At 34.9% G+C, this 24,879-nt stretch overlaps 1 protein-coding gene across 3 annotated transcripts in view; it reads left to right on the forward strand.

Annotated features, from left to right (window-relative positions):
• The window catches only part of SLC12A2 (solute carrier family 12 member 2), an 88,309-nt gene extending 66,697 nt beyond the window's left edge, over positions 1–21,612 (forward strand). Inside the window, exons 18-27 of one of the 3 annotated variants that reach the window (XM_070412573.1) lie at positions 1,679–1,785; positions 4,379–4,458; positions 7,986–8,111; positions 11,491–11,538; positions 12,916–13,038; positions 14,441–14,552; positions 16,160–16,246; positions 18,492–18,627; positions 18,939–19,006; positions 20,815–21,612. In XM_070412573.1, the coding sequence (XP_070268674.1) occupies positions 1,679–1,785; positions 4,379–4,458; positions 7,986–8,111; positions 11,491–11,538; positions 12,916–13,038; positions 14,441–14,552; positions 16,160–16,246; positions 18,492–18,627; positions 18,939–19,006; positions 20,815–20,950 (1,023 nt within the window). In that variant the 3' untranslated portion in view covers positions 20,951–21,612. The remainder of the gene's footprint in view (positions 1–1,678; positions 1,786–4,378; positions 4,459–7,985; positions 8,112–11,490; positions 11,539–12,915; positions 13,039–14,440; positions 14,553–16,159; positions 16,247–18,491; positions 18,628–18,938; positions 19,007–20,814) is intronic. The other 2 variants (XM_070412574.1, XM_070412575.1) reach the window with 2 other exon arrangements.
• Positions 21,613–24,879: the final 3,267 nt, after the last annotated feature.

Here is a 24,879-nt window from a genome sequence, read left to right on the forward strand (position 1 = left end):
TTTGGTTGATTTTTCTTTGTTAAATGGCATTTAAATATATAGAATAAATTTGAAAAATATAAGTCTTTGTTTTACTATGGTTGCAAGTATCAAAAAATTTCTATATGTGACACAGCACCAGAGTTAAGTTAGGGTTTTTCAAAATGTTGACATGCCCTAACCGATTTGGCTCAGTGGATAGAGCGTTGGCCTGCGGACTGAAAGGTCCCAGGTTCGATTCCGGTCAAGGGCATGTACCTTGGTTGCCGGCACATCCCCCGTTGGGGGTGTGCAGGAGGCAGCTGATCGATATTTCTCTCTCATCGATGTTTCTAACTCTCTAGCCCTCTCCCTTCCTCTCTGTAAAAAATCAATAAAATATATTTAAAAAAAAAAAAATGCTGACATGCTGAGCTCAAAAGGTTCACCATCACTGTCCTAAGACATGGGTACCCTAGGACATTCCATTCTTAAGTGTATACCTTAGAGAAAATTTAACATGTGAAAAAGGCTGTCTGAAACTTCTTACAAACATCATTTGTGATAGTGGAAGAAAAAAAAAAGAAGAAACTTCAGCCTTCAGCTATCAATCACAAAATTAAATTGTGGTATAATAATACAATGGAATTCTATATAATGGTAAGAGCTATATATATCAACAAAAATAAACTTGAAAAAGTATGAAGGAAAAACTGCAAGTTATATGAATAATTTTAAGATATGAACTTTTTAAATATATAAATTTAAAATATATACATATGTGTGTCTAAATAATGGAATACATAGTGAAAATAAAAAAGGGGCATGAGAAGGATACATGGGACACTTGATGAGTGTTTGTAATGTTTATTTTTTTAAGCTAGGCGGTGGGTACATGATTATTTATTACTTTATTCACCTTTGTGTGCAAAATATGTAAATATTTCAAGTAGAATGTGACTCCTGTTTATAAAGTTGGTTCTAGTGGGTAAATCTTGCTTGCTTTTGTACAGTTTATAGGAATATTTTGATACTTATATATTTAATAAATGTTATGAAAGAAAATATTTACTTAGAGCAGTGGTTCTTAAACTTCATTATGCATGAGAATCACCTAGTAGACTTGTTAAAACACACACTGCTAGGCCCCACCTTTGAAATGATTTCAGTAGGTCTGGGGTAAGACCCAAGAATTAGCATTTCCAAAAAGTTTCCACGTGATGCTCTTGCTGTATATTCCAGGCACTATACATTGATATTTCCACTTGTAGGAAATATCTAGGATAAGCAAATTCATAGAGACTAAAGGCAATGTTACCAGGTCTGGAGGAAGGTGAGAATGAGTGATTATTGCTTAATGGTTACAGAATTTCTCATGTGATTGTTTTGGAAGTAGGTGGTGGGGTTAGTTGTACAACATTGTGAATATAATTAATGTCAACAAATTATACATTTTAAAATGGTTCAAATGGCAAAATGTTTTAATTTTTTACAATAACACACACACACCCTGGGAATCAAATTTTAAAATTTTACAAAAGGAGTGCTTCATTGGCTTTTGGGGCATTTAGTGTTGACGTGATTCAGAACTGTAACCAACAATGCATTTAGTCTTTTGCTTATAGGTTTTAGTTTTCAAAATATATAACAGAAAACTGTTACTATGATTTTTATAAAACACTAAGTATAACTTTAAAGTTGTATTTTTCATTTATTTTAGGCTGCTGGTCTTGGGCGTATGAAACCAAACACACTTGTCCTTGGATTTAAGAAAGATTGGTTGCAAGCAGATATGAGGGAAGTGGATATGTATATAAACATGTTCCAGTAAGTATCCTTTTAATTCAATAACTTGGTTCAGAAAATGTTAGTTTTGAAAGCTTGCACTGATTTTTGAAGCCTGTTTTTCATAATAGTCTCTAGTAGAAGCATAAGAATGAAAAGAATCACACACTTACCTGGGTTTTGAATTGATCTATTAATGAAACATTTTGACTGATCTTTTCTTTGTCTTTTTATAGACATGAACATTCATACACATATAGAGTGTCCCAAAAAAATGTACACACACAATTTGAATAATTATAAAGGCAGTGTTTATTTTTTATTTTTTAAAATTTCTTTATTGGTTAAGGTATTACAGATGTGTCCTCATCCCCCCATTAACCCCCAAACTCCCCACTCCCCACTTGTTATCAGCTAAGGTGTGTATACATTTTTTTTGGGAAATCGTGTGTGTGTGTGTGTGTGTGTGTGTGTACACACATATATATACATATATATATACATACACACACGTGTGCACGCATATAATTTGGCTTCCCATTTAAGTTAGTTGGCTTTTTCACATCCCTACAGCTATTGTCGAGCAGAGTTCCTGAATGTTGTCAGACCCATCCCCTTTTAAGTTATCCTATATAAGAGAGGGGTATGCTAATTAGCCCTGGTATGCTGATTAGTCATGACCAGTATGCAAATTGACCATCACTCAAACACACAAGATGGCCGCTCCCATGTGGCCACAAGATGGCCGGCAGGGGAGGGCAGTTGGGGGCAACCAGGCCTGCAGGGGAGGGCAGTTGGGGGTGATCGGGCTGGCAGGGGAACAGTTAGGCGTTTATCAGGCTGGCAGAGGAGTGGTTAGGGGGTGATCAGGCTGGCAGGCAGAAGCGGTTGGGAGCCAGCAGTCTGGGATTGTAAGAGGGATGTCTGACCAGGAGTCAAACATCCCCTGAGGGGTCCCAGATTGGAAAGGGTGCAGGCTGGGCTGAGGGACACCCCCCCACCAGAGCATGAATTTTGTGCACTGGGCCTCTAGTGTCATTGTAATATCTGATGCTGAGGAAGGCATTTCATCACTGATATCAACCTCAGAGGTTAGATTTGTTTCCCACTCAAACTAATTTTGCAGTTAATTATTTGGTTCATCTATTAGGTTATTTACTTTTCTTCTTTGTTGTTATCTTTTTTTAACTTATTGGGGTGACACTGGTTAACATAATTATACAGGTTTCAGGTGCATAATTCTATAACACATCATCTGCACACTGTATTGTGTTCATCACCCCAAGTCAAGTCTCCATCACCATTTATCCCCCCATGCCCTCATCCACTTCTTTCATCCCCTTCTCCCAAGCAATCACCACATTGTTGTCCATGAGTTCTTTTTTAAAATGTACTAATATGTTTTGCTTTTCCATCCCTTAAAGTATAAGTTCAGAGTTCACTATTCACGGTTAGTGCTATTTCCAATGATCTTTACCAGGTGGCTAAGTTTTTATTTACATCATTTTAACTTCACTGTTAGGGGTTTTCTAGTGTTTGTTTTGTTACTTTGTCTTTCTGATTTTACTCTGTTCATGTTATTATTTATTTCCCTTACTGGAACGCCTCTTGTATCTATAGATAAAAGCACATAATTATTTGCCTGTATCACATAGGATAGTTTTGTCTTCACATATGCCTTAAAACAATTTGAGGAAGTAGGCAGATCTCATACTTTATTTTTAAAATCTCTTTCTATTGATTATGTAAAGTAGACGATAAAAAAATAATAATAAAGTGTACGATGAATAAGATTTCCCAAGTAATTGTTAAATGCTTTTCATAAAATGAAAGCTTTGCTGGTTTGTCACACATGTGTAACTGCCCTTCGGCTTTGGGTTTGTACTTTATTGTAACCCAGGATTCTCCTACTGTAAGCCGATCGCCCCTCAGTGGAACAACCTGAAGTTTTGCAATTTGGAACTTTTTTAGTAGGTCTGATGAGAACTTGGGTTTATGTGATTTATGGTGTTAACAAAGTTTATAGAATTTAAGCCTGGTTTTAGAGTTGTGTACAAAGGCTTAATGTATATTATGTACGTATGGGATGCTCCCATTTGTGTTTAAAAAAATCAAAACGACTTTTGAATACATGTCTGCAAATGCATATAAAATCTTAGTACTTTTTAAAACTAGTTTTGTAAAAAATTGTAAATTACTTAAAAATACCCTTTCTCCTTTGAGAAATGATCCCTTCATCCTCTACAATATGATCTCATTCTCAGTAATAAAATCCATCTTTGTCTTCATGTATTTCTCTTGACTTTAGGGGTTTAAGTTTAAATTAAATAATGGTTTGACTCCATAATTTTAGCTTGTTTCTAATAGGATAAAAATAGTTACTGCTTTAAAGAGCTGCTTTAAGTAGATTATCAGTATTATAAAGATCTTCATGTAAATTGTTTTAGAGGCATTACAGAAAAAGGGAAAAGGAATGGTATAGTATTTGAAACTATCTTGGCTCTCACCATAATATTTTAAGCATATTAAAGAATCAGATGTTAAAGCTAAAAGTAATTTTAAATATCTTCAATTATTGCCTTCATTTTATAGAGGAGGGACAAATTTTTTTTTTTATATATTTTTCCTATTATAGTGACGCCTTTGACATACAATATGGAGTAGTGGTTATTCGCCTAAAAGAGGGTCTGGATATATCTCATCTTCAAGGACAAGGTAAATCTTTTTTGAAATTTTTTATTTTAAATATATAAATTACTTTGTTAGAAAATTATAGGTCTTACAAGTCCTTCAATAATTTTAATATTTACCATCTGTTGTGAATGGCATTTTAAGATCAGATCTGGCCCTGCCAGTGTGGCTCAGCGATTTGAGTCAACCCATGAACCAGGAGGTCATGGTTTGATTCCTGTCAGGGCAAATGGCTGGGTTGTGGGCTTGATCTCCAGTAGGGGGCATGGAGAATACAGCCAATTGATGATTCTCATCGGTAATATTTCTATCTATCTCTCCCACTCCCTTCATCTCTCAGAAATCAATAAAAACATATTTAAAAAACACACAAAAAAAGTCACATGTTTGGCTCCACCAAAGTTTGTGCTTTTTCATTCATTATACTAACCTGGATGATGGCTAGTGATTAGAGAATAAAATTCAATCCAGATCATCAGTTTAAGAAAAACATAAACATTGGTAATGATTCTAAATCGGCCAAATTTGTAAAAATATCCTATATACTAAAACCCTAATATGCAAATTGGCCAAACGGCAGAACGACCGGTTGCTATGACACACACTGACTACCAGGGGGCAGACGCTCAATGCAGGAGCTAACCCCTGGTGGTCAGTGCACTCCAGGGGGAGTGCCACTCAGCCAGAGCCGGGCTCACGGTTGGTGAGTGCAGTGGCAGGAGCCTCTCCCGCCTCCGCAGCAGCGCTAAGGACCCCTTGGGGGATGTCCTACTGTCGGCTTAGGCCTGCTCCCAGGCTGAGGGACATCCCTCCCTCCTCCCCAGTGCACAAATGCCATGCACTGGACCTCTAGTATCCTATATAATAAAAGCGTAGTATGCAAATTGTCCCCTTCACCAGAGTTCTTCCGGGAGTTTGGCCAGTGGGTGGGCAAGCTGGGGGGAGGGAGGAAGGCCCTGGCCAGCGGTGGCAGCAGGTGGCTGGGGGATGGGAGGGAGTACCTGGCCAGCAGCCGGCAGCCGCTAGGGACCCTACCAGTGCATAAATTTCATGCACTGGGCCTCTAGTAATAAATAAAATTGTTGGATAAAAACAAAATTAATGAGTGCTAAATTGTTAGACATGTTCATGTTTATGAAAGTCATGCTTTATATATAGAGGCACATTAATAGTGAAAAACTAAACTCTCTCCGGAAAAGACCCTAGAAATCATTTTTAAATCATTTTATTCTGAAATAATTATAGGTACACAAGAAATTATAAAAATGTAGAGAGGTCTTGTGTACCCTTCATTCATACCCTTCGTTCTGCTGTTCGGTCAATTTGCATATTAGTGTTTTATTATATAGGATATTTTTACAAATTTCCCCCAATGGTAACATCTTACATATCTGTAGTTCTGTACATGCACACACATGTGTACTTTGTGGTATGTATCACATATTTTGATTTATGTAACCAGCACCATAATCAAGATACAGAACTGTTCTATCAACACAAAGATCTCCCTTGTTCTAGCCCTATACAGCTTTCACCATACTCTTCCCTGCTTCCCATCCTTAAACTCTGACACCCACCAATCGCTTCTCCAACAATATAATTTTCAAAGCATTTATAAAACAAACCAACCATTTTTTAAGACGTGAACACTGAAACCAGTTATGGTATAATATTAGCTTTTGCAAACTTTTAAACTATGGAAAATTCCATAGCCTCTAATGATTTAAAAAAATATTAGAAGCTTAAGAAAATTTGCATACCTAATATTTTACCATTATCAACTGATTAACCAAATCATCCAAATTAGCTAAAGCCTAAATAGCTGAGAGACATAATGAACTTTTGTCATCTGTTTCTAACCATAATTTAAACTATTTTATTCTTCCCACTCCCTCCACCATTTTAAGGATATTGTGCATTCTAGAAAGGAATGCTTTAAGATCTTTATCCATATAACACAAAAGTATGGCTTGCTGAAAATGCACTTTCTTACTCTATCTAGAGTAGGCCTTGCAACATACTACTTTAATTCTCACTTGCTCTGAGAGTAATTTAGGTTTAGGGTTAACTCTGCATAATTATTTGTAGTGTCCCCTTTCATTCAAAAATATCACAGTTTGGCCAATAAAATACATAATTCTATAATTTACTGAGATTTTGAATATTGGAACTTGAAAGTATTTTTATGTGTTTACAATCATGAAAGTTGTTTTGAAATCCTTGTTATTCATCATTAAGATTTGAAGACAGGGATTTGATTTAGCACAAGGATTAAAGAACAGAGTCATATCTGCTTTAGACATCCCAGTATTTTTTCCTAGGTAGTTTTGTAGTCTGGGCAAATGTATTGACATCCAAGCCTCAGTTTTCTCATCTGTTAAAACATAATTACTTCATAGGGTCATTGTGAAGATTAAAAAGGAGGTAAGGCCTGTGAAGCTTTTAGCAGTGCCTGCACGGAAGCTCACATAGTTTCTACTGTTATTTCTCTTAATGCACAAATCAGTGATGAGGATTATGGATAGATGATCAAATTCATATTATGTTTGTCTTCATGAAAATATTTTTATGGTGGAAGTTAAATATTTCCTAACTCTTCCCAAAAAAAACAGAAAATGAAGAAATGGTACTTTTACAATGAGTTTGGTAAAGGACTCGATTCCCTAGTTTGGCTTTGTAGTTATGGGTGTAATTTTTCAGTGTTGTCTGTCCTCTTACATTATATATTAATATCTGTCACATTTTACATTTTTTACTTGTGTAAATGATTTTGAGAGTAGAGTTGACTCACATTTCAAACATCATTCTTTTGTCTACCAGATTCTTGTGTTTCATGAATCTCATTCATTACTGATTCCCCAGCACCTAATTCAGATGTCTGACACTTAGTTGTGGCTCAAGATATTGAAGTGAATAGTAATTTCAAAACAGATTAGCACATTTGTTTAAATCAGAAATCACTTATTATAAACTTACTAGAGGCCCGGTGCACAAAAATTTGTGCATTCTGCGGGGGGGGGGGGGTCCCTTATCTGGCCTGTGCCCTCTCGCAGTCTGGGACCCCTCAGAGGATGTCCACCTGCTGGCTTAGGCCCGCTTCCCGGAGGAACGGGCCTAAGCTGGCAGTCAGACATCCCTCTGGCAGCCCGGGAGCACTCGGGGGATGTCCACTTGCCAGCGGGGACAGGCTTAAGCTGCAGTCGGACATCCTTAGCGCTGCTGAGGAGGCGGGAGAGGCTCCCACCACCACCACTGTGCTGTCAGCTGTCAGCCTGGCTTGTGGCTGAGCAGAGCTCCCCCTGTGGGAGAGCACTGACGACCAGGGGGCAGCTCCTGCATTGAGCATCTGCCCCCTGGTGGTCAGTGTGTGTCATAGTGACCAGTCATTCCCAGTGGTTCTGCTGTTAAAGTCAATTTGCATATTACCCTTTTATTATACAGGATTTTATAATAAACTTTGCTTGAAATGGTCATTTAATTGATATTATACCATCATGCTTTCCTTATTGCTTAAAATAAGGTTTAGATCATATATACTTTCATATCTACAGAAGAATTATTGTCGTCACAAGAGAAATCTCCTGGTGTCAAGGATGTGGTACTAAGCATGGAGTATAGTAAGAAATCAGATTTAGATACTTCCAAACCATCTGCTGAAAAAACCGTTACACATAAAGGTAATTTTTATTCAAACAAGAAATTTCATTAATGGTAATGTTTTAATTTGGAGAGAAATAGCTGTATTACATAACATAGCTAATAAGGTAACCTGTCCTCAAATTTTTACTTTTCATTTCTAGTTGTTCAAAATGTATGGCTTTCAAAACTATCTACAGATGAACAAGAATAGATCCAAAGACAAATGAGTTGGGGGAGGGGGGGGTTAGAGAGCAACCAAAGGACTTGTATGCATGCATATTAGTATAACCCCGTGGTCGGCAAACTGCGGCTCTTTGGCCCCTTGAGTGTGGCTCTTCCTAAGCCTTAGGAGTACCCTAATTAAGTTAATAACAATGTACCTACCTATATAGTTTAAGTTTAAAAAATTTGGCTCTCAAAAGAAATTTCAATCGTTGTACTGTTGATATTTGGCTCTGTTGACTAATGAGTTTGCCAACCACTGGTATAACCAATGGACACAGACACTGGGGTGGTGGGGGCTTGCCTGGAGTGGGAATGGCTGGCGGGGGGGCGGTAAATTGGGGAAAAAGGAGACACATGTAAAACATTAGACAAAAAAAAACTATCTACAAAATAATTAATTTATAAGGCATTAAAGTGGATCACAGAACAGAAACTATACTAATTAATTACTTACTAATATGCTCTTATATGTTTTTATTTATACTTGCTTTAAAGAAAACATTTTAATTTGAAGCATTGGTTAAATCTGAACTTGTAAAGAAACATAATTTTAGAACAGCAGTTCTCAACCTGTGGGTCGCGACCCCTTTGGGGGTAGAATGACCCTTTCACAGGGGTCACCTAAGACCATCGGACAACACATATATAATTACATATTGTTTTTGTGATTAATCATTATGCTTTAATTATGTTCAATTTGTAACAATGAAATTGGGGGTCACCACAACATGAGGAACTGTATTAAAGGGTCACGGCATTAGGAAGGTTGAGAACCACTGTTTTAGAGTGATGTACCTATTATAAGCACGTGATAATATTGAAAGAAATTAAGTTTATGTAATTGATTAACCTTTTTTATTCTTTTTAGTAAATCAAGGTATTTAAATGCCAAGACTTTTATTTATGTGTTGGTATATTCAGAATATTTCTACTTCTGCATCTGAAGTTTAGGTAAAACAATGTAATAAAAAATCAAGTGCAATTTTACTTCTTAATTTAGTCTTTCTGAAGAAACAAGCTATTTGTATTTGGGTGCTGAACTATTCAGCCATAATTACAGACATAATACCACTGGTGACTTATGTGCTCTAAGCCACAAAACAATTTCCAGGTTTCATGAGACTTTCAGATAATTTCATCCTCAAATCTATATGTAATATTTATGAGAAGAGAGATGACTTCCAAATCTTACTCTCCCACCCTCACTCTCCTACCTCTGTTTAGTTTAGTATCTCCATCTGTCCTATTCCCAGTTGACATGCAACAAGAAAAATCTGCACTGTAAATCATCAAACCATATCATATTTTTATTTCTGTAAAATAATTGCCATTCTTTGTCTGAAATTGATAGCATTGGATAGTTCCTGTCTCAGAAAATTGATCATTTCTAGATTTAGAAGCATGCATTTATTTATTTTCTCCTTATTTATCTGTTTGCTTAGAGAATGGTAGTTGAGAGCTTAGTTGAGACCCATTGTCCCTTTCAGTTCTTTGCTGGCTTGGGATTATAATTTTTTCTTTTTCATCTCAAAACTCTATAAACTGATTATGTCAGCACTGTTCTTATGTTCCTGCATTTATTTTTAGTTTATGGTATTCATTCTTTCATTTCCTCTTACTTTTCATTTGTCCTTTTCTCTTGCCGAAAATAAATCCTTTCCTTTACAGAATCTGTTAGAAATTAATAGATAAAACTATGATGGAAGGGGAAGAATATTTATCAAGCATCTACTTTGTGCCTTCCACAATTTAATAGATGTTACCCATACATTAGCTCATTAATGTGTGTCATAATCTTATGAATCATTATTTTTATGAAATAGGAAACTGGGTCAGTATATTTCTATTTATCTTCTTGTTATAAAAATGTAAATACTTTTAATTTAGTTTAAATCAAAGTGTTAATATTTCCTTGAAATTTCTGAGCTCTTTGAAATGAATACAGAATGTCCATAGTTATATTTATAAATGTTTTTTATCTTCAAAGACAGATAATATCAAATATCTATAGGAACAATAATATTTAATACTAAGAAATTAAAATAATTGAAATGTCTCTTGTTCCATAACAGGCATAAGAAATTAGCATTCAAAAATAGCATTAATATTTTTTGTGTTTATTTTCCTATTTTTCCAATTATTTTCAAAATTATCATAGAAAAGTTTATACAGTTTTAAAAGTCTTCAGAATTATAAACATTCTGGTATGGTTATTATGTAGTCATAGATATTTGATATTTCTGCCTTGATTATTGAGTATTCAAAAGAACAAAAAGAGCACCCTTTTATTTTGTGCTAAGCACTGACTTAAGTGCATTAATGTTTGCAATATAATAACATTAAGAGGTAGGTATTGTTCATCCTCTTTACAACTGAGGAGAGTGAGGAGTTAAGTCACAGCCAGGAAAGGGGTCAGTGGTAATACTGGAATGCTGGGAGTCTGGCTCAAGAGCCCACTGCAGTGTACTCTTCCCTGACCAAGTTGGGAGTTTTATGTGCCTTAAACAAATAATCCAAGCTTATATTTAAAAAAAAAAAAAAAGAGAGAGAGAGAGAGAGATTAGGAAAACTGTTAACTCCAGGAAAACATTTATAGGTATTTAAATGTAAACGGACAAGTATATGCAGACATACTTGCATATGCATATATACAACTTTATGTATTTGAAAAAAAAATTGCTCCTGTATAACCTGGCATTTATATAAACCAAGAGACTCTGGCTGATCAAATTCATTAATATTTCAAGTGGCAAATGATTTGTACAAATACCAAATATCCCTTTAGTGTTTCCAAAATTACTTTTCAGTCATTTGCATAATGATTAAAGTTTATGTGTTATCTGGAACATCAATTTTTTAATGCCATATTCCTACTCTATTAGCCATAGTTAAACATCTTGTCATCTGATTTCAAGCATAAAAGTTTAAAAATTCTGCTAAAGTTTTGGTCAGTTGTAGAGGAATAAAAGTTTAGGGGTGTTAATCAGTAGCCCCATTGGAGAGGTCTAAAATGTTTGCTTTTTTAAATCCTGAACACTCAGTGCAGAAAATATTGATCTTCAGTCTTGATTATTTTTCAGACTGTTTCTTCGTACTATGTTTTGTTTATAAATGTGCTCTAATTACATTTTCATTATTTTATTAATATAAAGGCAATTAACTTATATTTTGTGTTTTTTAAACATAATCTAGATGAGGAAGAGGATGGCAAGACTCCAACTCAACCACTGTTGAAAAAAGGCAGGCATTTTTCATCATTTTATTTTAACCCCTTTTTCATACTTTTAACTCTTTATCTCCAACCTTATTATTTTCTTTTTTATCTTAGTTTTTATTTTCATGGTGAGGTGATGTTACAGTTATTTATTAAATGCAGATTAGAAAAATTATCATTAGTCTAATTAAAGCGTTAAATCATCCCAGGAAAAGGTGATATATCAAATACAAATTCTTTTAAGTCATCATAGCATTTCTGAAATATTCAAACCCTGAAAGTCAGTATTAATTTTTTAATTTTAACTGCATGGTTTAGATGATAAGTAGAGACACTGAAATAGGTTTATTCACAGTGTCACTGCATTCTTTACCATCAGTGGTACCAAGTCCTTAATTTTGATACTAATATATTTTTCATTTCAAAAATTACAATATTTCTCACAGTCCTGCTGCGTTTGGGAGATACACAGTCATGTCAACGTACATGAATTTTATGAGAAGGAGATAGAGGTGAGAGTTATGGAGCAGTGTGGTTTGGTAGCCATATTACTTCATCATGCAAATCATTCGTCATGTTTGCATACATCGTGGCAGCATGAAAAGTGAATGATAGGCATTCTGCAAACGTGATCAGATTTCCTCCTATGGATTTTTGCTTTAAAAATTTGGTCTAGGAGTTTCACAATAGTCATTTGCTTACTCACAGAGCCAGTGTTGATTTCTTTTTTTTTAATTTACTGGGAATATAAATGGGAACTCCCTTGGTATATTGCTCTTTTGACTTGCAGCATATGGGTGCCCTTCCAGGGAGTTCCCACCATCTTTCTGTGGTTCAAAGAAAGATGTGATGGTTATGTGGCTTTATAAAACTGGGTATCACATACTAATGGGACAAATGCTAGATAAAAATGAGAGTTTTTTTCCTTAGACTAAGGTTTCGCTGTGATAATTGTAAGATTGTATTGGTATGTCTTCCATTTCTGTCTTTCATATAACATTTTATTTAAAAAATTTTTTTGAGCTTTAAATGGTTTAAAAACTAGACTACAAAAGAAAAGGCATAAACTGAATTTGTCCAGTTAGCCTAAAACATCTTTTCACAAATCAAAATTCAGCAGTTATAATTTTCTTGATTGATATTTATGATTCTCTTTCATTCAGAATGCTTCAAAATATTGGAAATTAGGCAAGATGGTCTGAATAAGTTTAACTGTTGTGAAGATGTGTTTATCTCTAGCCATCTTAATCATATGTTTAAATTATAAACAATTGAAAGCTTATGATTGATACCATATACTACTATCTGCGAAATATGTAAAAGTTAGGAAACTATAGGAATGCAGCAAAAGGGACTTTAATATTTAGCTTCCTTACATCTTCTTTTTCTGCTTAATCCTTTAGAATCCAAAGGCCCTGCTGTGCCTTTAAATGTAGCTGACCAAAAGCTTCTTGAAGCTAGTACACAGTTTCAGAAAAAACAAGGAAAGAATACTATTGATGTCTGGTGGCTTTTTGATGATGGAGGTAAGGTTGTTAATACATTTTTTTTAACAGTTTTAAATTTACTGAAGTTATGGGAATAGTACTAAAAATTGGCATGTATTCCTTACTCATAGACCACATTCCAGTTTAGCCAACATTCCCAAAAGCAACAGGATTAATTTCGGAATCAGGTGTTGCACTTAGTTGTCATCTCTCTTCATTGTCCTTTAATTTGGGAGTTGCTAGGTCTTTCCTTGAGCTTCATGACCTTAATATTTAAAAAAATATTATAGACCAAATATTTTATAGAATGTCACTTAATTTGGAGTGCTATTTGATGTTTCACCATAATTATTTTCAAGTTATATATTTTTAGCAAAAATATCACAAGTGATGCTGTGCTCTTCTGTCTGTATCTCATCAGGTGGCACGTGATGTTGCTTTGTCTCATCACTGGTGAAGTTAGCTTTGACTATGGAGTAAGGTGGTTTTCACCAGGGTTATACACTGAAGAGTTACTGTTCTTCCCTTTTATAATTACAGGCATTTGGGGGATGAGGAGTTACTTTGAGACTATGTAAATAGACCATTGTTACTGCAACTGTTACCACCATCTTTAGCATCCATTGATATTTCTGCCTGAATTTATTGTTGTTATGGTTTGTTTGTGGTTGCCAGATGATAATTTTCCAGTCCTATTATTTCTTCCCATGGATTCCTATTTTATTCACTGGGATATGATTTGTCATTCTCATTATTTGTTTTGATATTCAAATTGTCTCAGATTTCCTGTTTAGTCTGACTGCTATGTCCATGTGGCATGTCCCAACTCTTTGTTTTCTAATACAGTAAGTTGTTCCAGGCTCAGTTTTGTACTTCCCTACAGCATCCGTTGAACCACCCTTTATCTAAGAAGCCCTGATTACTTTTAGTGGAGAGTGGTATTGAGGAACCAAAAACGGGGCATTAGATGTGCTCGTTGGTATTAGGGTGTCATTGCTCCCAAGCCCTCTCAGTGGACAGATCTATGAAATACACATAGAAGTGTCTGTATGTATATTTACAGGCTGAAAACTAATTCCAGCCCAACACTGCAGGGTTCAATCCAGCTTCTCCCTCTAAGTTTCTCATTTTAGTGAGAAATGTTGCTCCCATTAGCTTCAGCAAATATTCTCCTTCCTCCCTCTTCCTGTAGGGGACTAGTCTCCCAACTCTGCCAGGCCACAATCCCATTTCACTGACTTCCTCACATGGGCCCTGACTCCACTGGGTCTCCCTCCTAGTTCAGTCCTGCCTTATGGCTTTATGACTGAATCAAGGAAGGACAGAAAGAAAAATTTAGTTTTACAGAGTTGTTGTAAACATGTTTTTAGAGACTAAATTGAATTAAAAGTTTTTATTTAAGAAATTAGCACTTAGTATATGATTTATTTTTATGATTCAGGTTTGACCTTATTGATACCTTACCTTCTGACTACCAAGAAAAAGTGGAAAGATTGTAAGATCAGAGTATTCATTGGTGGAAAAATAAACAGAATAGACCATGACCGGAGAGCGTAAGTCTACTTTAAATTGAAGGACATTTATCTGTAATACTTTATTATTACTATATAGATTTGATAGAATAATCCATAGGGAATCCATAAGATGTCAGTTACTCTATTCTATGCTGAAGCTGGAAATTCTCAAATAAACCATCTTTAATTTTAAGTTAGTCTTTATGTTTAAGTTGTAGATTGTTTTACCGATATGTAATATTTTTTAATATATTGACATTTTAGAAAGTATTAATATTTTTGGCAAAGTGTTAAGCAGCTCTTTTTTTTAAATCGGGGGAGAGTGTGCAGCCATTGTCATCTACTCCCTGTCTGTGTTGTCACAGTTCTGGTTCTGGGTTCATTGCTTCTCTAAGTGCCTGTGGTGTCTCTGACCTGTTTGCATATATTTTGCACATTGCTCCCAAATTCAGGTTTGGAAAGCAAAGCTTGATCTCATGATTCCTCTGCTCAAAATACTTCATAACGTTTCCTCTGTAACATAACAGAGAAGGTCTATGCTAAATGTGGCAATCGAAGTCCTTACAATCTACCCTCCTATTCCCTATTGTTATCTCTTGGTCCCCCAATTGCCTTATACTTCAGTTTACATTTCTGTACCTGCCTTAAAAATGCAGATGGTTTCAGACTTTCACTCCTTTGCTTACTCTCATCTCTCTACCATTAATAGCTTTGTACTTCTCGGTTAAAATACTCCATCCTTTAATGTTCAGGACAGTTGCCACCTTCTTCATTACACCTTCCCTAATTTTCTCCCTTGTCCCCCACTAGTTGTTACATTTCCTTCCTAAATCACAATATACTTGATACCACTCATCACATTCTGGGCTTCTGTTATATTTATTTTATGCCAGAATTCAATTAGGTGTTTATTCATTTCAAATAGTGAATTATGCAAGCAGTATTAGAAATAACCAAAAAGTTAGACCTGTTTCTCATCTGTTTTCTAGTATATTAATTTAGAAAACTCATTTTATTAAGAATAAAATCCTGTTTTGTTCATTGCTTTTCCTGTTTGTATGTTTCAACTTTTCTATTGTTGCCACCAAGGCTTCATTGCCAACTCTGCCTCCAAAAAGGTATTTACTGAAAAGCCAGAGGCTGTTGGAGTTCCTATCCCATGCCTGTCCAAGTTCAATCCCCTACCCCTCCCAAATACTGTGAACTTAACCTACTCTCAGTTATAACTTCAGTTTGGTCCAAAAGGTCATATTTGGACCTTTTGGGATATGCATTCAACATGGATGGAAGAATAATCCAGAAATAATTAAACAAATAACTAGTTTTTATTGAAATCCTTATACTTAATATAATTCCACTAAAATTAAATTTTAAAATACTAGTTGTATTCAAATTTAATTATTAATGTCTTTCACTGTCCATTACTGGATAAGATTCAGAAAATGTAAAATAACAGAAGTCTCTTCTCAAGGAATTTTTTACATCTACTTTGTTAATGTACAATGGAAATTAATTCAGATGGGTTTGTTTTGTATGTGATATATATTTTTCCTATAAATCATGCTTTTCAGATACATAGATTCAGCTCTAAATAGAATAGAAATATCAGCCTTCATGTGTCTAAGTGCTATTTATTTTTGTTTTAGGATGGCTACTTTGCTTAGCAAGTTTCGGATAGACTTCTCTGATATAATGGTCCTAGGAGATATTAATACTAAACCAAAGAAAGAAAAGTAAGTTATTGAATAAATTACTTTGTACAAATTTCTGATACTTTTGGATAACCTACTCAGACACTCGAGTAACAGATCATTCAACTTAAACTAATATATGGCCTTTTGGCCTGCTGTTAGTTATATAACTTTTTAAATTTAGCACTGAGAGTTGGCATGCTTATAGCAGATTTCAAAGTAAGTCTAAAGGCCTTCCATTTTCAGAGAATTCAATTACCGCTTTATAAGAAATTTCTGAAAATCATTAATACCACAGAAATTCCACATGGTTCTTTAAATTTCCATTGTTTATGCCCACATTCATTATGACCACTCAGTCCCTACTCCACATAGAAATTATTCACACTGTTTTATTACTAAAATAGGAAAGTCTAAGAATTTGCCTATAATAGTTGCATTTACAATTCTCAAGAATTAAAAGATTTGTGGAATAGTGTATCTGAAAATGGTAATATTATGGTTGTTATCATATGTATATTACTGGACAGAACTTTAATAATTCTCAGATAAACGTTGAATAAATGATGAAGTTGGTGTAAAGAATCCACTTTAAATTTTAAAAAAATAGTAAGATTATACTGTGTAAGGTTGTAATCAGGGAGAGATTTGTTTCCTGTTATAAAACAATAAAAACCAGGAGCTTTGTATGAGACATACTTGAAAAGGGTGTTCAAGGACTCAATTCCAATGTATGTGTGGAGGCTTCCCACACCAACCAATTGTCAGACAGAGCAGAGTATCGAGAATTCAACTCAATTAGGACACCATCTACCCAAAGATAGAATCGAATTACACAGGTAAAGGGCTCAGCCTCACAAGAACTGCCCTCCACTTAATTTTTTTATTTTTAAAATATGTTTTTATTAATTTCAGAAAAGAAGGGAGAGGGAGAGAGAGATAGAAACATCAATGATGAGAGAGAATCATTGATCAGCTACCTCCTGCACACCCCACACTGGGGATTGAGCCCGTAACCCCGGGGCATAGCCCTGACCAGGAATTGAACCACGATTTTTAGTTCATAGGTCAAAACTCAACCACTGAGCCACACCAGCTGGGCTGCCCTCCACTTTAGATTCCAGCCACAAGCACAGGTTGTTACCTATATTTCTGACAGACTAGCTATAAATCAGAGGTTCACATGACTTCCCTCTCCAATTTTAGTTTGCTAGAATGGCTCACAGAACTCAAGAAAACCCATTTACTCATTAGATTACTAATTTATTACAAAGGATACAAATTAACAATCAGATGAAGGGATACATTGAGTGAGGTCCCCAACAAAGGAGCTTCTGGCCTTGTGGAGCTTGGGGCTCAGCAAGGTGGCACCTGGAAGCATTCTGGTCTCTAACAAAGAGGGAAAAGGACCAAGGAGCTGTCCTCCCAGTTTTTCTGAAGCTTCATTACTTAGTCATGATTGAACTTTTGGTATAATAAAAATCAATTCCATAATTAGTTAAAAATTAGTTATGATTGACTAAGTCATTGGTCATTGGCAATTATACTCAATCTCCAGCCCTTTCCTTTTTGTGGGACATTGGAGGTTTGTAGGGGGAGACGACTGAAAGATCCAAACCTCTAGTCACAAGGTGGGTTCAACTGGCAACCAGCCCCACCCTTGGGGTTGGGTCCAAACTTCATCTCATTAATTTAAAAAAAAACCTTTATAACTCTCAACACTTGGGAAATTCCAAGGGTTTGGGGGAGCTGTGAGCCAGGAACTGTAGATGAAGACCAAATATCTTATAAATCACAATATTGCAAAACTGAAAAATGTTTTTCACATTCATAGAGGATTAGAATGCTGTTCATGTTCTTTTAATTATCTTTTGTCCTATTAAGTATTTCTGGATCTAGAGATTAATTCTCCATCTACTTAAATGTTTAGTATCTGCCCTTCAATCCCTTCAAAATGTTCTAGTACCTTTTCTAATACTACTTTTCTTTAGTGGTATTTGAACTAGGAAAGGGAAAGCCTTTGAGTGTTTTAAGTAAAGGAATAACACAATTTGACTTACTGCTCAAAGGGATCATTCTGGCACTGTGGTGAAAATTTACTTCGATTGGGGTGGGGAGTTAGACATAGGAGCAGGGATAGATGAGAGAGACCAGAGTAGTTAAGGGTCTAGAGGGGAGCACAATAGATGGAAAACAATAACTGCTTAAGTTATAATTTTGTGTTTCAAGATCATACCGTTAAGTAATTCAAAATAAGGTTATCAGTATTCTTTCTATTGTTTTTAAGTATTATAGCTTTTGATGAAATGATTGAGCCATACAGACTTCATGAAGATGATAAAGAACAAGATATTGCAGATAAAATGAAAGAAGATGAACCATGGCGAATAACAGATAATGAACTTGAACTTTATAAGACCAAGGTAATCTTTTTTTTTCCTGCTTACTTTTCATTAACCTTCCATGTGATTTTTAAAAAAATACTAAGACATAAAAGTATCAAGAACTGCAGTTTGTTACAGAAGGACCCAGTTGTATAAATTAAATCTACTTTAAGTTGGATTTATATGTGGTCATTGTAAAGAATGATTTTTTAAAATTATGGAACTGATTTTTATTTACCAAAATTGATTTTGGTTTCTTTTTTTTCTTTTTTCTATTTATAGTTTTATGAACCATGATAGATTCCAATTTTCAAATGGTCTAGGAATGACTTTGTCTTGTTTCATTTCAGACATACCGGCAGATTAGGTTAAATGAATTATTAAAGGAACATTCAAGCACAGCTAGTGTCATTGTCATGTAAGTAATACCTGCACTAAGATTTTCTTAGGTATTAATTTTTATGATAATGCAATTAGGGTTAATTTCTATACAAGTACATATCTATTTAACATTCATAATGACCTAGTAGTTGTAAGGAGGAAAAACAAACTTTTTAAAATACACTTTGTTCTAAGCATATGGGAAGAAATTAAGTAGGAGGAAAGAAAAATCTTAAGCTTATATGAACCTAAGTAATTTTTTATTATTGTATATTTTGCAATTTTCCCACCTTTTAACTGTGTTTAACTTTGCCATCAACCATATGGGGTATGATGGCCTGAAATTCAAATTTGGACCCCAGGCACCTTGGTTCTCAAACTTAATTCATTACAGAAGGCAGTACCAGAAGCGATTTGTTTGCAAACAGAATCATTTTTTCCCCATTAGAAATAATGTAAATTAAATTAATCCATTCCAGACCCCCAAATACAATGCATGTCTATTGTACTGTTTAGTCTATAAACTTATTTTCTTAAATTTATCGAACAAGCCCCCTACTAGCCTTAAAGGAATCAGTCACCTTCAGCACTTGTTACAGAGATGTCTTTCAGGTCAAAACGCTGTATCTTTGCTTGTTCATATATCACTGCCTCCAAAATGCAGTCACTAGCTCACTGCTTTTCCTTTATCCAAATCAACAACAGTTTTTCTACCTCTTCAATTACCTGTGATCATTGCTTCTTTCACAACCTTAGCAACATTAGCAACTCTTGATGGCCTCTTTATGTTTTAAAAGTGTGCTAATTGATTTCGCCAGCAACATAAGCATCCTCTCCTTTGTTACCTTGAGACGCTTTTTGTCTTGCTGAGGTATCAGCAGAAAGGGTTGTCAGTTCAAAAACTGAAGTTTGGTTCTACCACTGAGACATTTTTTCTGTGAACAACTTGGTCGAGAACCAAATTGTTTAAGATGGGAGACTTTGAAAAATGAGGTTTGACTGTAATAAAGTTGCTTGGAGGTTTAAATTTTTTAAATGGTTTCCTGTCTGAATCCTGCCCCAAGTTCCCACACACAAGACTTTACATATAGACACATTGTCCTGGCAGTGAATATAGCTAACTCTGGCTTTCATTCCACTGAACCAGGTTAGCTAGATATTAACTTGAACCCAAATTCCCTCAGTCCTGTAACCTGGGTTCTTAAATGGGTGAGAAAAGCTCAGGCCTTCAAAAACATGGCAAATGATTGAATAAAGTTAACACCAAAGGATTGTGCTTCTGATTAACAATAAACAGTTATTATTATATCAGAAATTTTTAAGTTTTGCCAGTAATCATATATCTGTAATGGAAGATGGTAAAACATAGAATCTAGAAACACTATAGAGCAATTGGCCACTACTACTACTGTCGACAAATAGAAGTGAAAGCACAGAGAGACAAGAAGATAAAAATGAATATCTAGAAATAATTATGTTTGAATCTTATTTATGTATTTTAGTTTCCACTTTTACATTCAGATGGAAACATCATTTTCTCTTAAAAGAATTCTATACTTACTGAAGAAAGGGAAATTTAGGGCTTAATGTTAGATACCAAATGGGTTATGCTAATCGTGGGAAGAAATTTTTAAACATATTTTGTTAGAACTTGAAAAAAATAGGAGTAGTGTTATGGTAGTATAGTAGTTGCTATACTATATGCAGGATTTCCCCACACTTAATAATATGCTGTAACTATAGTAACTTTTAGTTACTATATTTTGACATAATCTAATTTTTATTATATTTTATTCTTCTCAACTTAAATGCATTGCTGAATTTCCTTTCTTCTTTTGATACCAGGAGTCTCCCAGTTGCACGAAAAGGTGCTGTATCCAGTGCTCTCTACATGGCGTGGTTAGAAGCTTTGTCTGAGGACCTGCCACCAATTCTCCTAGTTCGTGGGAATCATCAGAGTGTCCTTACATTCTATTCTTAAACTTTCTACACAGTGGACAGCCCTTCAGACAGTACTGCATTGCCTAGTGAAGTAACTGAAATCTTCAATGACACGTTAACATCACAATGGCGAACTGTGACTTTTCTTTCACTATTTCATTAATTTGAAAGCACACAGGGAAGTTGTTCCATTGACATGTATATGGAGACTTCAGTTCTAGTCATTAATGTATCTCAATTTTAATGATGATTCCTTGTTGTTGGACTAAAGCTCATGAAGTAAAGTTTTCCTTTGCTACTTGAATAGCAATAAAAGTATGTTATTTTCTGATTGATGAAAGAAATACAAAAAGCCTTTAGCCTCGAGGTGCCTTCTGAAAATAACCAAATTTCATCCACATATCCTCTTTTATAAATTTATAGAATGTCAAACTTTGCCTTCAGCTATTACTTTTATTTCTAGTCTCTTCTACCTTAAAATGGACACTGCTTTTCTTCCATTGACCAGTTAGTGTTGAGTACTGTATGTTGTCTATTATTTTTGTAAAGTTTTATGTTAGACATTAAAGATGAGAGTTAGGGCAAGTTAATGGGGGGGAAATATGGGAACCAAAAAGTGACCCCAAGTTTAGACTGTATGAGTATGTAAATTTGTAGACCTAGGGGGAAAAGGTCCAATAAATCTTTTTTTTTTTTTTTTAACTTCTAAGTGGTTCTTATTTGTATCTTCATTCAATATTACTAAAACGTTAGGGAAGGTTGGAGATTTATCTAGTACTTCTATATACTGCTGAAAAATTACAGTCATTCTTTAGACAAATTATATAGTTATTCTTTTGACAGAAATTCTCAATCATTTGTATTTATTAAAAGAGATTTGTCCTAATTTAGAGTTTTCTTTAAATCTGAGGGACTTTTAAGAAATCCTAAATAATTTTTCTGGAGGAAAATCATTGCCATTTCATAGAATATTTCAAACACTACATGGAATTTCACTATACCATCCTTTATAAGTCATTAAAATAATGTTTCATCAAATGGTTAAATGGACCACTGGTTTCTTAGTGAAATGTTTTTAGGCTTAATTCATTCAAATGTCAAGTACACTTAGTCTTAATTAATATACTCAGGTTTAAACAGATTATTCTGAACATTTAAATTTAATCCATTCTTAATACTTTAAAACTTTTGTGTTAAGAAAAACTGCCAGATTGTGCTTTTGAAATGTCTGTTTTGACATCATAGTCTACTAGTACAAATATGACAGTGCGTATGTACTGTTATTAAAAGCTTTATATACAATTATTAATGTAAAGTTTTTCAGTTTTTATTCAAGGAAGGATTTCCTAAAAACATTTCAAGGGATCTATATCTACATATATGTATGTGTGTGTGCATATATATATATACATACACAGATGCATATGTATATGTAATGACATTTATGTTGCTTTTTTTTGCATTTTAAATGATCGAGATTCATTATATTAAAATGGGTTTTGTTTTAGTAAATGTAAGTTCAAAATTAGATTGAAAGAGACAGGTTTCCTGAAGAACAAAGGTGATTATTTGAAGGGCATGTAATTCACACAGTTATCATTCAGATAGAAAATGGGGAACATTTCATCTAAAGTACTGTTTAGTGGGTTCATTGGTATAAGTTCCAATGGTGAAGAATTTATGCAGGTTTTAATAAATCTTGATAGAAAGTATAAAATTACTGTTAACAGTGCAGTGTTTTTGCTGCATAAGTATGAACTAAGTTAATATAAAAATGAAGATCTGATAATAATTTTGAATTCAGAATGTTAAGAAAATGAAATAATTGTTTTTTTCCAAAATATTTTTTCCTCTGTTATAACGCACAACATTGTTGCATTTATGGCAGGTTTTGTAGTGTTTGGGGGTAAGGATGGTAGAAATGTCAGATTAGTCAATAAACTATTTATGTTTGAATTTTTAAAATGGATAATAGGGCATGAAATAAGTGCTGCTATCTTGAAATGTGCACAGGTACACTTACTTTTTTTTTTTCTTCAAGTTTTTCCCATTCAGGAAAACATCATTGTGATTTGTACTGCAGGAACCAAACGTCATGCATCATACATTGTGTATAAAGTACATAAAATATATCTAAATATGCATAATGGGGGGAGGGTAATATTGTCTGTGAAATAATGTAAGAAGCTTTTCACTTTTTAAAAATGTGCATTACTTTAACTTAACACTAGACACCAGGTCAAAATTTTTAAGGTTAATATAGTGCTCTAATAAAATTCAATAATTAATTCTTAGAGATGCTAGCTAGTGTCAAAGCTATTCTAGTCTTTTATTTATACTGAATTTGATTATTTTAATGCCATTTTTTTTTTTTTTTTTAGTTCTAATCATTCGTGGTAACTTGGAAACAAATAATTATGCAATGGCATTTGAGCAGTCATTATTCCTAGAGGTAAAAATTCAATGGGTTTAGAGAGAATGGTGGTGTTACGCTGATAATTAATGGTTAATTAAATCAGATATTTATTTGTTACATTACTTCATTTGTATTTTAGGTTTTCTTTTACATTCTTTTTATATACTTTCTGATATTACGTATTTTTAAAGACTATGGAAATAATTTAAAGATTTGCGCGCTGGTGGATGTTTACTAAGTTTGAAAATGTAATATTTTGATAATATTGTATGATAACTGTCACACATGCTTTTCTAATGTTTTAACATTGAGTATTGCAGTTGCTGCTTTGTACAGAGGTTACTGCAATAAAGGAAGTGGATTCATTAAAACTATACAATGTCTACTCATATTTTATCTGTTTTGTAAGTCTATGTCAGCTTTAACTTAACCTCATTTATATAACTACTAGAGGCCCCGTGCACATTGAAAGTAAATTAATTAGTAATTAGGAGGTGGCTGGCAGTCAGGACTGGGCAAGACGGCAGGACATGCCATGGAGCCAACCTCCCACGGTTTCTCCCCAGCAGGCCGCACCTGGGGCAGCGCAGGGGCTTGAAGGGTGTCTGTGGAATGAGCGGGGCCCCTCTGGCAGGTGGGGTCCCTCAGCCTGGCCTGCGGGGATCGGGCTGAATCTGGCAGTCCGATATCCCTCGAGGGGTCCTGGAGTGTGAGAGGGCACTCTGCAAGGTTGCTGTCGCTTGGCAGCTCCTGTATGGAGCATCTGCCCCCTGGTGGTCATTGCATATCATAGTTACCAGCCAGTCGCTTAGACTTTTATATATATACTAGAGGCCTGTTGCACGAAAAGATTCATGCAATAGGCCTTCCCTTCCCCTGGCTGCTGGCACCGGTTTTCCTCCGGCACCCGGGACCCAGACCTTTGCTCCAGCCGGAGCCGCCTTCAGTCTTCACTGCTCTGGCCGGAGCCGCCTTCAAGCCTTCGCTGCTCTGGCCAGAGCCACCTTCAGTCTTCACTCGGCTGCTTTGCGCCTACGTATGCAAATTAACCGCCATCTTTGTTGGTGGTTAATTTGCATATCTCGCTGATTAGCCTACTGAAGGTGTAGCGAAGGTACAGTCAATTACCATGTTTGTCTATTATTAGATTAGATATAGATTATTGACTCCTCTAAGTTTTTAAAATGGCTTTTATCTTAATATTCATGCCTTGAGAAAGTTGTCTGAAATTCTTCACTATTCCTAAGCCTTTGGAATAATCACTATTGATACTGATAGTGTGATTGCGCCATATAAGATGCAGCTCATTTTGATTTTTAAAAAAATGATTTAGTTTTTTAAATTCTGCTTTATCTTTGGGCCAAATCATGGATTTATAGGGTGTCCCAAAATTCACGCAATAAGTAATTTTGATAGAAAACACAGGTTTATAATTAAAAATTGTAAATTTTTTATTGATTCATAAAGGATATAGTATAGGGTTATGTAGGAATAGCACATCGGGTAAATGGCCTCCATGGCTTTGCTGGCACATACACAAAGCCGTGGTCTTC

Source organism: Myotis yumanensis, unplaced genomic scaffold (assembly GCF_028538775.1).
Source record: "Myotis yumanensis isolate MYYU_CA2020_CCGP unplaced genomic scaffold, mMyoYum1.0.hap1 SCAF_4, whole genome shotgun sequence".
Lineage (NCBI taxonomy): Eukaryota > Metazoa > Chordata > Mammalia > Chiroptera > Vespertilionidae > Myotis > Myotis yumanensis.